Genomic DNA, 17,598 nt, shown 5'->3' on the forward strand with positions numbered 1-17,598 from the left:
GGGGGATTGGCTCCTTCCTTAGAGCCTAGTTGTACCAGCTAGGACAGGCTTATCTCCTGGAATGTAGAGATAACATGCCCCCCTTCTCCTCCCTCCTGCTATGCCTTGGACACAGCTTGCTTGTCCTGTTAGCTTGGGTTTCTTTCTATACACACAGAGAGCCTGATTTTTCTATGCATTTCAGTGTTTGTAAAGTACTTACAATTTTATGCATAAATCAATAAATATCTATTTTTCCAATATCTCCTCATCACTGGGAGCTGAAGACCAAAACATCTGGGGACCCACAGGTTGAGAATCACTGACCTAGAGGCACTGTTATGAAATGGCTCTCTTCTAGGCCTGTTTGATCAAGAAAAAATTTGTTTCTAAAATCGATTTGTAATTGGGGTGTTTTTTTGTTTCAATATTTAAAATAATTACAAAATTTTCCCAAAAAAAAGTTCGGTATTTACGAAATTTTGTAAATATTAACGAATTTTTAGAATATTTTTTGTATTTTTTAAGAATAATATTAAAATAATATTAAAAAAATATTTTAAAATGGAAATGCCCTCTGGAAATGCTCCCAAGCCTGCTGCCGCTGAGGGCGAGGAGGAGGCTACTGGCGAAGGGGGCCTCAGCGGCGGCAGCTTCCCCCTCGCCCCTTTGCTCCTCCGTCCTCCTTCTTCCCCAAGCTGGGCGCCAGGCTTGGGAGCCCAGCCCGGGGAGGAAGGAAACTTTTAGCCACGGAGCAGCAGAAGGGCGAGGGGGAAGCTGCCGCCGTTGAGGCCCTCTTCGCCAGCAGCCTCCTCCTCGCCCTTCTGCTGCTCCGTGGCTAAAAATTCCCTTCCTTCCCGGGGCTGGGCTCCCAAGCCTGGCGCCCAGCCTGGGGAAGAAGGAGCACGGAGCACCAAAGGGGCGAGGGGGAAGCTGCTGCTGCTGAGGGGGAAGCTCCTGCCAAAGAGGGCCTCAGCCTAAGGGTGAGCGCGCGCGGGCCGGCCAATCGGGAGCCGCGCTCGCGCCCAACAGGCAGGCGCGGGGCTTGGCTCACTGGGTGCGCGCTCGCGCCGCCCCTTCGCCCCTGCCCGCCCCATTTACGAAACGAGCGAAAGCTCGTTAAAACTGTGGGGGTTGCCATTTCGATATTTAAAAACCCTTCCGGGTTTGGAAATATGTTTTGTTATCGTTTCGTATATGCAAAAATTAACGCATGTTTAACGAATTAACGAATTAACGAACGAAACCGCACAGGCCTACTCTCTTCCTTTTTGGAGGGGTAAACCCAAAAAGCACTGCTAGGAGATTCCTGTTTGACCCATTGGCTTCTGTGGTCTCTCAATGTTTGGTTCTGTCCCTCATATTATTTAACATATGCACGAACCCACTGGGAAAGGCTACCTAGAGTTTGGGGGCTTGGGTGCCCTCAGTGTGCAGATGACACCCTACTTTATTACTCCTTTCCACCACAAGTCAAGACACAGTTAAAAAAATACAAACATTGACCACTGACTTCTGGTTTCATGGGAAGTAATTATGTAGGTGTTATGACAGAGGAGAAGATAGCCAACTGCTCCTTTTGAATTTGCCCAACCCGGGTTTAGCACATTCTCTAGTGAAACATTTTTTAGAAAGTCATAGGTACAGGAACCCAGAAGTTCTTTTAAATTTCATTGATTTTCAAGAGAGGTTATCCACACGTTTTGGATTGTTTCCGTAAGAAATGCACATGTCATGGCTGACTGATCTCTTTTTGTTTTCATAATCCAACTCAATGTGATGGTCGTGTTTGGGCAGAACGAAAAGTGTCCCTTTTATTGTTCCACCAAAATTTAATAGACAAGCTTGGACTGAAATGATAAATGGAGAACATATTCAGGAAGACAGTGATCTCTACATTACCCCAGATTCTGGGCCTCGATCCTCTTTCCATTCTTTAGGTAGGTTATATTATGCAGGTGAGTTAAACTGAATTAAATGTTCCGTTTACTGACAATGAGTTAGGTCCAAACTTACTTATTCATATTGAAGAGTGCATTCAATACTATTGCACTTATATAAGATGTCATAGGCCTTTTCACACTATGTCCTTTTTTTTGTCGTGTCAGGAGCAACTTGAGAAACTGCAAGTCGCTTCTGGTATGAGAGAATTCGCCGTCTGCAAGGACATTGCCCAGGATGATTTTGATGTTTTTATCATCCTTGTGGGAGGCTTTTCTCATGTCCCTGCATGAGGAGCTGGAGCTGATAGAGGGAGCTCATCCGCCTCTCCCCGGATTCGAACCTGCGACCTGTCGGTCTTTAGTTCTACCGGCACAGGGGTTTAACCCACTGCGCCACAACATTATAATTCCATTTTAACTGCCATGACGGCATTCACTGGTGGATAATGGGGAAAGCCTTTTATCAAAACCCGAAGATCTGTTGCTTGTCAAAAGTAGACTCTACTAAACCAGATGGACAACCAGTCTGAAAATTGAGCAGGAAGCAATTTGAATCCAAAGTTCTATAGCAAAAGTGAAGCATATAGTCTTTTCAATGGACTCTAAACTCATTGCAAATTTATAGTTTGAAAGGATGCAGGCTCAGCCATGTATGTGAATGGCTTGATATTTGCCAGCTCAGTTCAAGGTTGAAAAATGTGCGGCTATCCAAATATTTTGGATTCAACCAAAGACAAGGTGTCCAATGGAAAGGGATTATAATCCTGAATAGATTACTGCAATGCACTCTACGTGGGGTTGCCTTTGAAGACTGTTCGAAAACTTCAACTAGTCCAACAGGTGGCAGCCGGATTGCTCACCAGAGCACCATACAGGGAGCACACCACCCCCCTGCTATGTCAACTCCACTGGCTGCCAGTCCATTTCCGAGCACAATTCAAAGTGCTGGTCTTGACCTATAAAGCCCTGTACGGCTCTGGCCCAGCTTACTTGTTTGGACATATCTCCCTCTATGTTCCGACTCATAGTTTAAGATTCACCAGGGGGGCCCTCGTCTCGGTACCATCAGCCTCACAAACGCGTTTGGTGAGAAAGAGGGACAGGACCTTCTCGGTGGTGACCCCCTGCTTGTGGAATTCACTCCCCAGTGAGATTAGATCGGCGTCCTCCCTCCTTTCCTTTAGGAAAAAACTGAAATCGTGGTTTTGAAACCAGGCTTTTGGCTAGCAGGCATAACGTCACTTTGGACATTGAATTTATTTATTTACTTACTCCATTTATATACCGCTTTACTTACTCCATTTATATACCGCTTTACTTACTCCATTTATATACCGCTTTACTTACTCCATTTATATACCGCTTTTCTCAGCCCTCGGGTGACTCAAAGCGGTTTACAGTAGCAAAATTCAATGCTTGAACATCATAAAACCCAAACATTACAAAGTCAATACTACATAACTCATGGTGTATCTTAGGTAAAATCAAGATCCAATCTCGTCATCCAGTTGTTCATGTTCCAATATTTGTTACACTGCCTTTTTGAATGCCCGCTCGAATAACCAGGTCTTAGCCTTCCTACGAAATGCTAACAGAGAAGGGTCCGATCTAATATCTCTGAGAAGGGCGTTCCATAACTGAGGGGCCACCACTGAGAAGGCCCTGTCTCTTGCCCCCGCCAAACATATTTGTGACACAGGCGTGATCGAGAGCAGGGCCTCCCCAGATGATCTTAACGTCCTAGCTGGTTCATAGGAGGACCTGATGATTGTTATGATAATGGCAACTGCTACATGATTGTATAATTAAAGTTATTGTTTTTAATCTATTGTGTATTTATGTTTTTATATTGTGACATTGCAGCATTGAATTGTTGCCAGTGTTAGCCGCTTTGAGTCCTCCTTTGGGGGTCGAGAAGAGCAGGGTAGAAATGTTGTAAATAAATAAATAATAAATAAATTATGGAAGATGTGGTTTAAACTATCTGGGAGGCCAAGGCTCCTTAAGGGTGGTTTAATTCATGAGCTATACCATTGTATGTTTTTACCTTTGTGGTGGACCTGTAGTACAAATTCCCACTTGGTTGTGCAGTCATCGAAGGATAAATATACATGGGTTGTTGTAGGTTTTTCCGGGCTATATGGCCATGTTCTGGAGGCAATTTTTCTCCTGACGTTTCGCCTGCATCTATGGCAAGCATCCTCAGAGGTAATGAGGTCTGTTGGAACTAGGAAAAATGGGTTTATATATCTGTGGAATGACCAGGGTGGGACAAACGACTTTTGTTTGCTGGAGCTAGGTGTGAATGTTTCAACTGATCACCTTGATTTGCATTCAATGGCTTGGAAGCGCCTGGGGGGAATCTTTTGTTGAGAGTGATTTCATGTTACATTACTAACATTTTTATATCTTGGTTTTTTGGCCTGTTCCTGGGGTTCTTTGGGGTATTTGGGGTGCAGATTTGGAAAATTGCATTGGATAGACCACATCAGCTCTAGTGTTTTAGATGTAGTTACCATGATTTTCAATGGACAAGACTGGTATATGTATCGTCGGGCTTGGCTTCATGTAAGCCTCTCGATGGTGGTGGGGTATAAATAAAGATTATTATTATTATTATTATTAGGCATATGTTCTGTTTCTCAGAGCGGATAGGGAAAAATTGGTGCCATTTTTGGAATCAGTAGAATCATAGAATCATAGAATCATAGAATCAAAGAGTTGGAAGAGACCTCATGGGCCATCCAGTCCAACCCCCTGCCAAGAAGCAGGAATATTGCATTCAAATCACCCCTGACAAATGGCCATCCAGCCTCTGCTTAAAAGCTTCCAAAGAAGGAGCCTCCACCACACTCCGGGGCAGAGAGTTCCACTGCTGAACGGCTCTCACAGTCAGGAAGTTCTTCCTAATGTTCAGATGGAATCTCCTCTCTTGTAGTTTGAAGCCATTGTTCCCCGTCCTAGTCACCAAGGAAGCAGAAAACAAGCTTGCTCCCTCCTCCCTGTGGCTTCCTCTCACATATTTATACATGGCTATCATATCTCCTCTCAGCCTTCTCTTCTTCAGGCTAAACATGCCCAGTTCCCTAAGCCGCTCCTCATAGGGCTTGTTCTCCAGACCCTTGATCATTTTAGTCGCCCTCCTCTGGACACATTCCAGCTTGTCAATATCTCTCTTGAATTGTGGTGCCCAGAATTGGACACAATATTCCAGGTGTGGTCTAACCAAAGCAGAATAGAGGGGTAGCATTACTTCCTTAGATCTAGACACTATGCTCCTATTGATGCAGGCCAAAATCCCATTGGCTTTTTTTGCCGCCACATCACATTGTTGGCTCATGTTTAACTTGTTGTCCACGAGGACTCCAAGATCTTTTTCACACGTACTGCTCTCGAGCTCAAATACACCCAGAAACAGGGCTAACATTTGAAACACTAAAGTGTATGTTGGCCAGTGTAATGATACAACAGCACTGAAAACAAAATGTGATACACACATTGTAAATGTCATGTCCTTCATACAATGAATTGAGGTGATTTCTTCTCCTCTGTACAGCAGGAGCATACCTTGTAGGAGCCATTAACCCAGAACTCTATAAGTTTCCAGAAGACAAAAGCGAGACAGACTTTCCTGAAGGAAACATTGGTCGACTTTGGTTCTCTGTGGAATATGAGCCAGAATCAGAAAGGCTTCTTGTCTCCTTGATCAAAGCCCGAAAGTTGCAGTCTCCTGCCAGCTCTTGCAACCCCTTCGTGAAAATCTACCTGCTGCCTGATGAGAGGCGTTACTTGCAATCCAAGACCAAACGGAAAAATCTCAACCCTCAGTTTGAGGAGAACTTTGTTTTCCAGGTAAGCTTTTCTGTAAAGAGAACATTATGAGGGTATAATGCTGTACTTTGGCCCTATCACTGCAGGGAAGGGAGACTTAGGGTGCCATCTTGTCCTTTGCAACAGGCTTGGGCTAGCTCTGAATATAGACACCAGTGTCTGCTGACCCTGTCACAACAAACTGAACTACATGTTATGCACAAAATTCTTGTATTAATAGTCTAGTCCCTTTTTTAGTTTATGTATTTATTTACAGTATTTATATTCCACCCTTCTCACCCCGCAGGGGACTCAGAGCGGATTACAATGTACATATACATGGCAAGCATTCAATGCCATAGACACACAACATATATAGACAGACACAGAGGCTATTTAACATTCCAGCTTTTTCATGAGGGTATTCTGGCCACCAGGGGAGCTGTTGATTCACCATTCATTTGTGACACTGATGAAGTACTTCCTCATTCTTTGCAGGCTTGCTGGAGATTTTTATGGCACCGTAAATTAGTTAAATCAGCCTCCCCGCATAGGCAGTACCTAAATTTCCTACTTGACAGATGCAACTGTCTTTTGGGTTACACAATTTGGTCGGACACTCACTCCGACCTGGGCTGGCTTCAAACTCATGACTTTTCGGTCATGGTGATCTTAATGCAACTGACTTCCAGCCAGCTGTGCCACAGTCCCGGTGCAAATGATGAAAATCTACATTGAGCAGGGACAGTTAGGAACAGAGGAGTGGAAACAGAAAGACTGTTTAATTTTCTCTTCACTGTTCTGCTTGCAACTACGTAGATTTCCAGTAATACACTTCACCAAAGGACACTGAAGTTCTGTGTCTACCATGTTGACAAACAGAAGAAGCATATTCTCCTAGGACAAGTAACTTTCCCTCTGAAAAATGAAAGCTTATCTGGTGATGGGAAAATCATTGTTTGGAGAGATTTGGAAGCAGATAACCTCGAGGTCAGTGATGAATTAATGATGCAACTCATTTCATCAATGTTGATGTCATTATGATTAATGTTCGTATTTTCCTCCTTGTTCATGATCACCACCTCCTTGAGATCCCATACCCTGGACGGAAGGACAACAAAAATTCCAGCACTTGAGCTAGGTGAAAATGTTATTTTCAAAGGACTTCAACCATAATCCTGGCCAGTTTGAGGGCTTAAGCCATCGCTGACCGATTGGGCAAACATTAGTCATTTTAATCCTATCATTTCTCTCTCTCAGTTCATTGTTTCCCGCTTGGCCCACCTCTCTTTCCACTGGCTGAGAGGCTGAAGCAGCGCTGGCTCTCTGATTGGGCATGGTGCCGCTGAGCCAGCCACGCCTCCCAGCCAGCTGATGAGGCCATCCAATCAGCACAGAGCCAGCAAGGGGAGCTGGAGTGGGAAATTTGAATTTAACAGCTCTGTATTTCCTATAAAAACTGTGTTGCTTTACCTTGTGAGTTATGTCGCCTTTTGAGCAAATGATTGCGGTTTGACATCCATTCCAGCTGGAATAAAATAAACATCTTGGTGGCTTCTTCTTCAACTTGGTGAGATTTATTTGGGAAAAATAGGGAAATTTTCTTTTTGGGTGCTCTTTTCTCGCCAGGTGTCTGGGCCCTCTTTGGTGGGTCTGACCGGTCCTTGCCTCAGCAGGATCCCCTTAAATCTCGTATTCGACATCATCCTCTTCTTTGTAATTCAGAGCCAGCCTGTCTTCATATTAGATAGGTTTGCTCTAAAGTAGTCTTATAATCACACAGACAAAATTGGCCATCTTACAACAGTTTGACCTGACTTCAGGAGCCCACTGGATCCCATCATACGATGTAGATCTACTTCTAGTGGGGCTCTGTGACTTAAGTAAGATCAAAGTGTCATAAGAAGCAAGGGCTAGAGCACATGAGGATTCCTGTGTTCCATATAGAAAAATGGGGGAAGCTGAACGGCAGTGTTTCCCCCAGTGGGATGAGGTAAGGGGCAATGCGGGCAATGCAAGGCATGGGGCAATGGGTCCCATGCCTGATTTGCCATGATTCATGGTGAATCCCCCACTATCGCACACAAGTTTCACCTCAATTGCGTACTCTGGCTTAGTGCTTGGTCCCTGAGCTATTGCTCTCAGTCGTTCATGAGTTGCAATGGAAAAAAACAAGAGTTGATCCCAATGGGCAAAAATATGGTCCTGTTCCCTGAAAAAAGTTGCTGGTATGAGAATATTGCTCTAGTTTATGAAACACACACACACACACACACACACACACTATATATATATATATATTCGGGTTCCAAGGGTTTGGGGTGTTTCTTTGCCTCCTCTCTCATTCTATAGTAATCCTACTAGAAACCTTGCAAATGTTAATGGTTGCTGCTTTAAAACTCCTTAACAGTTGACCCTCAACATTTGAAGGTTTAAATTTAGGAGACTAAATTTTATGAATATCATCCATTTATTTATGTATTTGTTTATTTATTTATCTTATTTATATCCCACCATTCTCTACCCCAAGGGGGACTCAAGGTGGCTTACAATTGTACCTCCATGGTGCCTTAAAACACACTACATCAGTTAAAACATCAGTTAAACATTCAAACATAATCTATATAAATAAAAATGTAATGTTCGTTTGTGGGATAAACATAACTCAAAAACCACTGGATGAACTGACACCAAATTTGGACACAATACATGTATCAGGCCAACAACTGACCATCATTTATAAACACACTGAAAAACACAGCAGAGGAGTATTGTTGAAGGCTTTCATGGCCGGAATCACTGGGTTATTGTAGGATTTTTCGGGCTATATGGCCATGGTATAGAGGCATTTTCTCCTGACGTTTCACCTGCATCTATGGCAAGCATCCTCACCTCACTACCTCTGAGGATGCTTGCTATAGATGCAGGCAAAACATCAGGAGAAAATGCCTCTAGACCATGGCCATATAGCCCGAAAAAACCTACAACAACCACAGCAGAGGAGACTTAAAAAGCAAAAATAAAAGCATTACAACGCATGTGCAAAACCATACACACACACACACACACACACACACGCACACACATATACACATATACACAATTATATACACACACAAAGCACATATACACAGACTGAGCCACAGCAACGCGTGGCAGGGAATGGCTAGCAAGCATAATAAAAATACATTTCAATGAATCACTCAATCCTCCAGGACAACTCTAGATTAGTCCTGGAGGAATCTCTCTTCCTCCAGGACAACTCTAATGGTCAGTGACTGGTGGTCATTGACCATAGATTAAAACGGAAAGACTCTGAGACTATGAGACTCCGAGAGGTGTTTTCTTGGGTTCTGTGGGAGTCTTGTGCCCCATCTCTCTTCAAAGCTGGAGGGCCTACTGTTCAATCCTACTCTTAAAGTAATTGGAGTGAAAGAAAAACATGCTCCTTAATGTTGAGTACCTAGTGAATTAATCTTGATGCAACCAACCAACTTCCCTTCTTCATCAAAGGTGCCTTCTGAACATGGTGACCTCCAGTTTTCTCTCAGCTACAATGGCTATCTGGGCCGTCTCACAGTGGTGGTGCTAAGAGCAAAGGGCTTGAAGTTCCAGAAAGAAAAACAACCTCTTGATAAGTGTGGTGAGAAATAGTTTTGTTTTTAACAATAGTGTGGACTAGGAGTTTAGAATTGCATAGTGTATTAGCATTATCTAAAGCCAGTGCTGTAGCCAGAAAAAAAATTTGGGAGGGGTTGAAAGTTTCGGGGGGGGGGGGGGGGTTGAAATTTTCGCTGGGGGGTGGGGTTGAAACCTGCCTCCTAGCTCACGCTGAAGCAAAGAGCACAGCAGGGGGCAGAGCAACCTTCAATAGCCTGCAGCTCTGCCCCTGTCAACCACCTCCACCAAGTCTGGCCTCCTTAATTTATTTATTTATTTATTTATTTATTATTCAAACGTATATCTCGCCACTCCCCTGGGGTCAGAGCGGCTTACAAGAACAGGCTAAAATCTAACACAATTTAAAAACAATTTAAAACAATTTAAAAACAGCAATATCAAAGATCAAAGGCCTGCTGAAACAGGTATGTCTTACATGCCCTGCGGAAAGCTGATAAGTCCCGCAAGGCACGGACTTCAGGTGGCAGAGTATTCCAGAGTGATGGTGCCACTGCTGTAAAGGTTCTTGTAAAGGTCTTGACATTGGGAATTTCCAACAAACCTTGGTCCTCAGAACAGAGGAATCTCTGGGGTTGGTAGGGGTGAGGTGGTCCCTCAGGGACATCGGCCCCAGACCATGCAAGGCCTTAAAGGTGAGTACCATCACCTTTAATGAGAGCATTCAACCCCCCCCCCCCCCCCAATTTGGTTGCTTCACTACATCGGCTATTGCTACAAGTAATGACAGTGTGAATAAATTGTCAATATTTGCTTGAGATAGTGCTTGCTGTTCTGGAGGGACTCTTAATTTTTTGCATCTCATGGACTTAGCATGAGGATTTGGTTAGCCAGTTAAAATTCATGAGTAAACCAGGGCTTTTTTTAAAATCTGAAACATTTCAGGGGGGGGGGTTGGACCCCTAAAACCACCCCCTCGCTACAGGCCTGTAAAGCTCACACAGAACTAACAGCTTTGTTCATATAATCAATTTAATCTCACTGTGTTGATATGTTATAATTAACACTGCAAATATAATAAATGTATTAAAATTGTGTTAAGGTTAAAGTTAAGTCTTATTCTGAATCAGAGCCAAACTGAGAAGACACTTGCAATGGTGGTGCAAGCGACACTACCACTATTTTTGTACTAGTTTTGGGTGTGTTTTTGAAAAAATAGAAAGAGGAAAGAAAGAAGAGAAAACAACTCAACTGTTGGTAAAATTTCCCAGAATTCTGTAAGCAGCCTGGCCACTGGCTGTGCTGACCAAGGAATTCTGGCAATTGTAAAAATATATATTGCCAAGCTCTGAAAATACCACAGATTAAATAAAAATAGAAAAATCAGGTATGTCAATGCTCTACATTTGCAAGTTCAACTTTTGATTATTTGCGCATCTTGGAGGAGGTTGTGAGTCTGTCTCTGTCATCAATGGCCTCAAATTCAGACCTCCTTGATTTAAAACATAAACTCAAATTATCATAAACTCGAATTGTCATATTTATGTTTTAAATCAAGGAGGTCTGAATTTGAGGCCATTGATGACAGAGTCAGGATTTCCTAGCTGATTTCTGAACAGCAAAGAAAAAATTGAGTAAATTAGGTTCCTGTAGGTTTTTTCGGGCTATAGGGCCATGTTCTAGAGGCATTTTCTCCTGACGTTTTGCCTGCATCTATGGCAAGCATCCTCAGAGGTAGTGAGGTCTGTTGGAAATAGGAAAATGGGTTTATATATCTGTGGAATGACTGGGGTGGGGCAAAGAGCTCTCTGCTGAAGCTAGGTGTGAATGTTTCAGCTGACCACCTTCATTAGCATTTGAAGGCTTGGCTGAGCCTGGGAAAATCCTCTGTTGAGAGGTGTTAAGATGTGCCTGGTTGTTTCCTCTCTGTTGTTTTGCTGTTGTAATTTTAGAGTTTTTTAATACTGGTAGCCAGATTTTGTTCATTTTCATGGTCTCTTCCTTTCTGTTGAAATTGTCCACATGCTTGTGGATTTCAATGGCTTCTCTGTGTAGTCTGACATGGTGGTTGTTGGTGTGGTCCAGCATTTTTGTGTTCTCAAATAATATGCTGTGTCCAGGCTGGTTCATCAGGTGATCTGCTATGGCTGACTTCTCTGGTTGAAGTAGTCTGCAGTGCCTTTCATGTTCCTTGATTCGTGTTTGGGCAATGCTGCGTTTGGTGGTCCCTATGTAGACTTGTCCATAGCTCCTTGCCCCACCCCAGCCATTCCACAGATATATGAACCCATTGTCCTAATTCCAACAGACCTCACTACCTCTGAGGATGCTTGCCATAGATGCAGGTGAAACGTCAGGAGAAATGCCTCTAGAACATGGCCCTATAGCCCGAAAAAACCCACAAGAACCTAATCTCACTATGTTTATACATTATAACTAACACTGCAAATATAATAAATGTATTAAAATTGTGTTAAGGTTAAAGTTAAGTCTTATTCTGAATCAGAGCCAAACTGAGAAGACAGTTACAATGGTGGTGCAAGCGACACTACCACTATTTTTGTACTAGTTTTGGGTGTGTTTTTGAAAAAAATAGAAAGAGGAAACAAGGAAGAGAAAACAACCCAACTGTTGGTAAAAATTCCCAGAATTCTGGAAGCAGCCTGGCCACTGGCTGTGCTGACCAAGGAATTCTGGCAATTGTAAAAATATATGTTGCCAAGCTCTGAAAATACCACAGATTAAATAAAAATAGAAAAATCAGGTATGTCAATGTTCTACATTTGCAAGTTCAACTTTTGATTATTTGTGCATCTTGTGAGGAGGTTGTGAGTCTGTCTCTGTCATCAATGGCCTCAAATTCAGACCTCCTTGATTTAAAACATAAACTCGAATTGTCATAAACTCGAATTGTCATATTTATGTTTTAAATCAAGGAAGTCTGAATTTGAGGCCATTGATGACAGTCAGGATTTCCTGGCTGATTTCTGAACAGCAAAGAAAAAATTGAGTAAACTGTTTGGAACCATTGATCCTCCTTTGTTATTTCCATTTATAATAATAATAAATAAAACTTTATTTATACCCCACCACCACCTTCCCAAAGGGGACTCGGGGTAGCTAACATGAGGCCAAGCCCAACAATTACAACAGAACAAAATCAATACACAGCAAGTAATAACATCAAATAAAAATAAACGAGAGATGAATACAAAGTCAAATGCTCTACTTATTTCTATAGTCTGTTTCTTTTCCTATCTTGGTACTGGTGAGGAAACACTTTGGAGCCATTGCCTTACTGATGTGGTTTCAAAATGGCAATCACAACTTACCAGGAGAGATATCATTGCTTCGGCAATGTTCGTCTCCATTTTAGAGCCATTGCCTTAAAGCTGTGGTTTTGATTATGGTGCCTGAAGCTTACCAGGAGACATATAATTTCTTGTGCAATGTTCTTCTTCACTTTTGAGCTATCACTTTTCTGTTCTTATTTTCTTCTTGTAATTTATCATTACTAACAGCCTTGTCTTATAAGAGAAGGATGAACATGACTATTTGGTTAAGCAGGATAGAAAAAACAGCCAGGAACTTAATGACTCAACTGAAAAAGAACCTTGTATCCTACCATTCTGGTTGGAACATGACGAGTTAAACTAATCATAGTGGATTGCTCCTCCTTGCCATTCCACAAATGTTTTAAGTATTCTGAATTTCATCCTTTTATTCCAGGTGTTTTTGTCAAAGTGTCTCTGATGAAGCAGAATCAGTTCATCAAAGCCAAAAGGACTACAGCTGTTGTGGGTTTGTCTGATCTATTGTTCAATGAGACGCTGAGCTTCAAGGTTGACCAACTAGAGCTGGATACAACAAGCCTGAGCCTATCTGTGCTCCAGGAAGCGGAGGGAGGAGGTAAGGCGCTGCCTGCGTGCTGGGATGATCTCTCATGTTAAACTTTTCATCTTTCAGGACAGAGGCTGAAGTCATAACCCAGATACCAGATTTGCAGGATGGCTATAGTTGAAGTATAACCACAAAACATTGTTAAGGTCCCCTTACACACTGTTAACCTTAAATATATCCAAAAATGTTCAACATGTTTTGAATATCAATAAATATTTTGTTTCTGTTGTTGAGTGCTATTGCCATTTCTGGTTTGTGGCAACTCTAAGGTAACCTTTCTTGGCAAGATTTTTTTCAGAATGGATTTTACTTTGAGGATTGAGGGAATTTGCCAAGGGCATGAACGGGGTTTCATGGCTAACAAGGATGTGAACAATGTTCTGACACTGGGAACTGAAACAAGGGAATCAACATGGTGTTTCTTGGCTTTCCAGTTCTTTTGGATTTCAAGTCCCATGATCACTTACTATTTGCCGTGGTGGCTGGAGCTGAAATCCAAAATATCAAAGGAACTAGACCAGTGTTTCTCAACCTGGGGGGTTGGGACCCCTGGGGGGGGGGGGGTCACAAGGAAGTGTCAGAGGCATTTAGCCGGGGGGGGGGGGGCTTGAGGGGCTTCAGCCCCCACCCCCTGAAATTCTCATGGTGGTTCGCGAAAAGGCCTTACTGGTGCATTATTTAAACTGTTATGTTTATTCATATCATGATCTGATCACCATACTCAATATATCCCATATGCATGGGGGTATTGGGGTAATGATGCAAAAGGTTTGCTAGGGTAGACCGTCTTTCACTCAGACTCAGCCCCCCGAAACTCAGCCCCCCCGAACCCCCCTGAAAAAAACTCACACCCCCCCCCCCCAAATTGAAATCCTGGCTACGGGCCTGGTCAGAGGGGTTGCCAAAGGCCATCAGAAAACACAGTCTTTTCTACTGGTCATGAGGGTACTGTGTGGGAAGTTTGGCCAAATTCTATCATTGGTGGGATTCAGAATGCTCTTTGATTGTAGGTGAATTATAAATCCCAGCAACTACAACTTCCAAATGTCAAGGTATATTTTCCCCAAACTCCACCAGTGTTCACATTTGTACATATTGTGTATTTGTGCTAGGTTTGCTCCAGATCCATCATTGTTTGAGTCCACAGTGCTCTCTGGATATAGGTGAACTGAAACTCCAAAACTCAAGGTCAATGCCTACCAAACCCTTCCAGTATTTTCTGTTTGTCATGGGAGTTCCGTGTGCCAGGTTTGGTTCAATTCCATCATTTGTGGAGTCCAGAATGCTCTTTGATTGTAGGTGAACTATAAATCCCAGCACCTACAACTCCCAAATGACAAAATCAATCCCCGTCCAACCCCACCAGTATTCAAATTTGGGCGTATTGGGTATTGGTGCCAAATTTGGTCCAGTGAATGAAAATACATCTTGCATATCAGATATTTACATTACAATTCATAACAATAGCAAAATTACAACTGTGAAGTAGCAACAAAAATAATTTTATGGTTGGGGGTCACCACAACATGAGGAACTGTATTAAGGGGTCATGGCATTAAGAAGGTTGAGAACCACTGAACTAGACTGTTGCCTTTCTGCTTTCCTGGTGCAGTAATGAGAACTGAACAATGACTCTGGAGACTAGAGTTAGGACTTCATCACATAGAGGAGGACCCCTGTGTCGTTTCACAAGTCTCCAAGATGTAACGGCAGGGATGACTGTCACCCCGAGGACACTTCATCATGGTGACACTTCCCCCATCAAAATAGGAAGCATCGCTGAAGTGGTACAGATCTGTGTTGGCTCCATTGGAGCCAGGACAACACAGGCAGGCTTCCGTGTTGAAGGGAAGCTTCCTAGGACACTTCCACTTCAGTTGGGGGGGGGGGGGGGCTGGAAGTCCAGTGACATCGTGTGATGGGCAGCATATCCATTTGTCACTGGTCTGGCGGGGAAGCATCCTGGAATCCTAAAAAAACCACTGTGTGATGAAGTGGTTAGAATCCCCACTTGGTTATGGAAACCCACTGGGTGACCTTGGGAAAGTCAGACTCTCTCAGACAAACCTCCTCTGAACAAATCTTGCCAAGAAGCCTCTGTGATTAGTTTACCTGAGGGTTGTCGTAAGTTGGAAACCACTTGAAGGTAAACAACAAAACAACCTTTTAATTTAAACAGACATTTTATGATTGGTCATGGAAAAGTGGTTTTCAATGGGGGTGGTAATGTTGCCTTTTTATCTAGATCAGTGGTCCTCAACCTGTAGGTCCCCAGATGTTTTGGCCTTTAACTCCCAGAAATCCCAGAAAACAAGCTGATAAACTGGCTGGTATTTCTGGGAGTTGTAGGCCAAAACATCTGGGGACCCACAGGTTGAGAATGACTGATCTAGATTGTTATATCTTTTGTATGATTTTATATTGTTGTAAATTATAGAATTTTGTTTAGTATCCTGCCTTTCTCCCAATTAACAATTAAATTAGATGATGGGCAATTTAATTGTTCTTTACCTTTGATATTATCGGGATGTTTACTTCATTTTGTTTCAATCTTGCTGCAAGCAATCGTGGGTCCTTTGTTGAGAGAAAGGCAGGATATATATGAAGCAAATAAGTCAATCAATAATATCCGGATGAACAAAGGATGAAATCCCCAGCAGACATATTTTTCAAAAAGCATCCGCTGTTCTTTGCAAGCTGGCTTTTGAGGACAAGAGCGGTACCTTTCCTCCCTTGATAAGACATAAAGAAGAATTGATAGCCAATGTTTTTAATAATGGCAACAGGATAGATACCTCTGCTGCACCTGAAGGAAGCAGGCTAGTTTACTGTCATAAGATTCATTCAACTACTTATTTACTGTTGTTGCATGTTCACATTGACAACTCTACAGATGTTGACTGTAAAGAACACTCCTTTTTCTGCTCTTGCTTAGAAACCTACTCGCTGGGTCGTGTAGTTATTGGACCCTTCATGTACACCAGAGGCAAAGAACTGGAACACTGGAATGAAATGATCAGCAAACCCAAGGAACTGGTGAAGAGATGGCATGCACTGTCTCTTAGTAGCTGAAGGGTGAAGAGCTCTCTTGCAAGTGGGACTGTCTGCCTTTGCATGGTGGGAGTAAAAGACTTTCTACAGTGTTATCTACAGATCGGTCTACCAGATGTATCTCCAGTTAGGTATTTTTCACAGAAACTCTGTGGCTAGTAATTAACAATGGTTGGCAACCTCCGTAGAAAGATATTGATCTAAACATGATCTCATACATCATCCACTCAAATGCAGAAAAGAATAGGACCCTTAAAATTAGGAGTGTTCCTAAACTAGGATGGGAAGGATCTGAAAGCCTGCATATAGCTGCCATTGAAATTGGGCCTCATCACAAAGGCCAAGCAAAGTGTCCCACTTTGTTTGGCATTGTAGCAGAAGGAGAGTGAGTCTGTCATCCCGCGTGCAGCTTCCAACGCTTTCCCTATCACACGAAGGAAGCATTGCAGTCCCAAAGAGGACCTCCTGTGTTGTGGTGGAAGCCTCCGGCAATGCTTTCACTCCAGTTGGGGGTGAGGCCTTCGCAGGAAGTCATACAACGCTGTGTGATGGCTGGTTTGGGGCTCTGTCCAGAAGTTGGGATGAAAGCTTCCTAGGACGTTAAATTCCCCCACCCCATCTGATGAGATTCTTCCTCAAGTAGCCCAATGGATTGGCAAACATTGCATCTTTTCCAATAATTCCATACTGAAATGAGTGATTTTAGATGTACTGTGTTGGCCTTCAACTCATTATGCTGGTTTTTTTTTTGTTTTGTTTTTTTAATTCAATTTTCAGGAAAGGACAACTTATGGCCTTCCAGATGTTGCTGCTCACAGCTCCACTCACCCCTCACCCGGAGCTGCATGAATGAGAGTGGATGGGCAGTGAAGTACAGCAACATCTGGAGGACCTCAAGTTGCCCACCCTGACAGTACACCTTTCTCACCTTTGAAATAACTTGGTAACTTTTCTAAGTCGAGTGAGTGAACAAAATAAGATGAATCACATGGGCTAAATCTAACTATGCATTTAGCAAATAAATTTGGTTTTGATATTTTACTAGCACCCTTCAAAAAGGTTGTTTATGGGAGTTCAAACTTAAAAAATAGGACTTACCACCTCATCAGATGGGCTAATTTGCCTGTCGTATGCCGCTTGCTCTCAACTTTTGACATGGATTCCATTACACAACAAATGTGTACTTCCAGCCAGTCTCTGTGCCCAAAGGGGAGCAAGCAATGTATGCCACCATCGCGTCAACACAGGTGGCTTCCTGTGTTGCCTTTGGATCAATGGGGGGAAGCTGACCTACATG

The 17,598-nt window shown here is 42.9% G+C and overlaps 1 protein-coding gene across 1 annotated transcript in view; it reads left to right on the plus strand.

The window, feature by feature from the left end:
* The window catches only part of SYT15 (synaptotagmin 15), a 35,120-nt gene extending 18,447 nt beyond the window's left edge, over positions 1-16,673 (plus strand). Inside the window, exons 3-8 of the mRNA XM_067466323.1 lie at positions 1,777-1,919; positions 5,479-5,774; positions 6,552-6,722; positions 9,246-9,375; positions 13,080-13,259; positions 16,186-16,673. Of these exons, the coding sequence (XP_067322424.1) occupies positions 1,777-1,919; positions 5,479-5,774; positions 6,552-6,722; positions 9,246-9,375; positions 13,080-13,259; positions 16,186-16,322 (1,057 nt within the window). The 3' untranslated portion in view covers positions 16,323-16,673. The remainder of the gene's footprint in view (positions 1-1,776; positions 1,920-5,478; positions 5,775-6,551; positions 6,723-9,245; positions 9,376-13,079; positions 13,260-16,185) is intronic.
* Positions 16,674-17,598: the final 925 nt, after the last annotated feature.

Source organism: Anolis sagrei, chromosome 3 (assembly GCF_037176765.1).
Source record: "Anolis sagrei isolate rAnoSag1 chromosome 3, rAnoSag1.mat, whole genome shotgun sequence".
Taxonomy (NCBI): Eukaryota; Metazoa; Chordata; class Lepidosauria; order Squamata; family Dactyloidae; genus Anolis; species Anolis sagrei.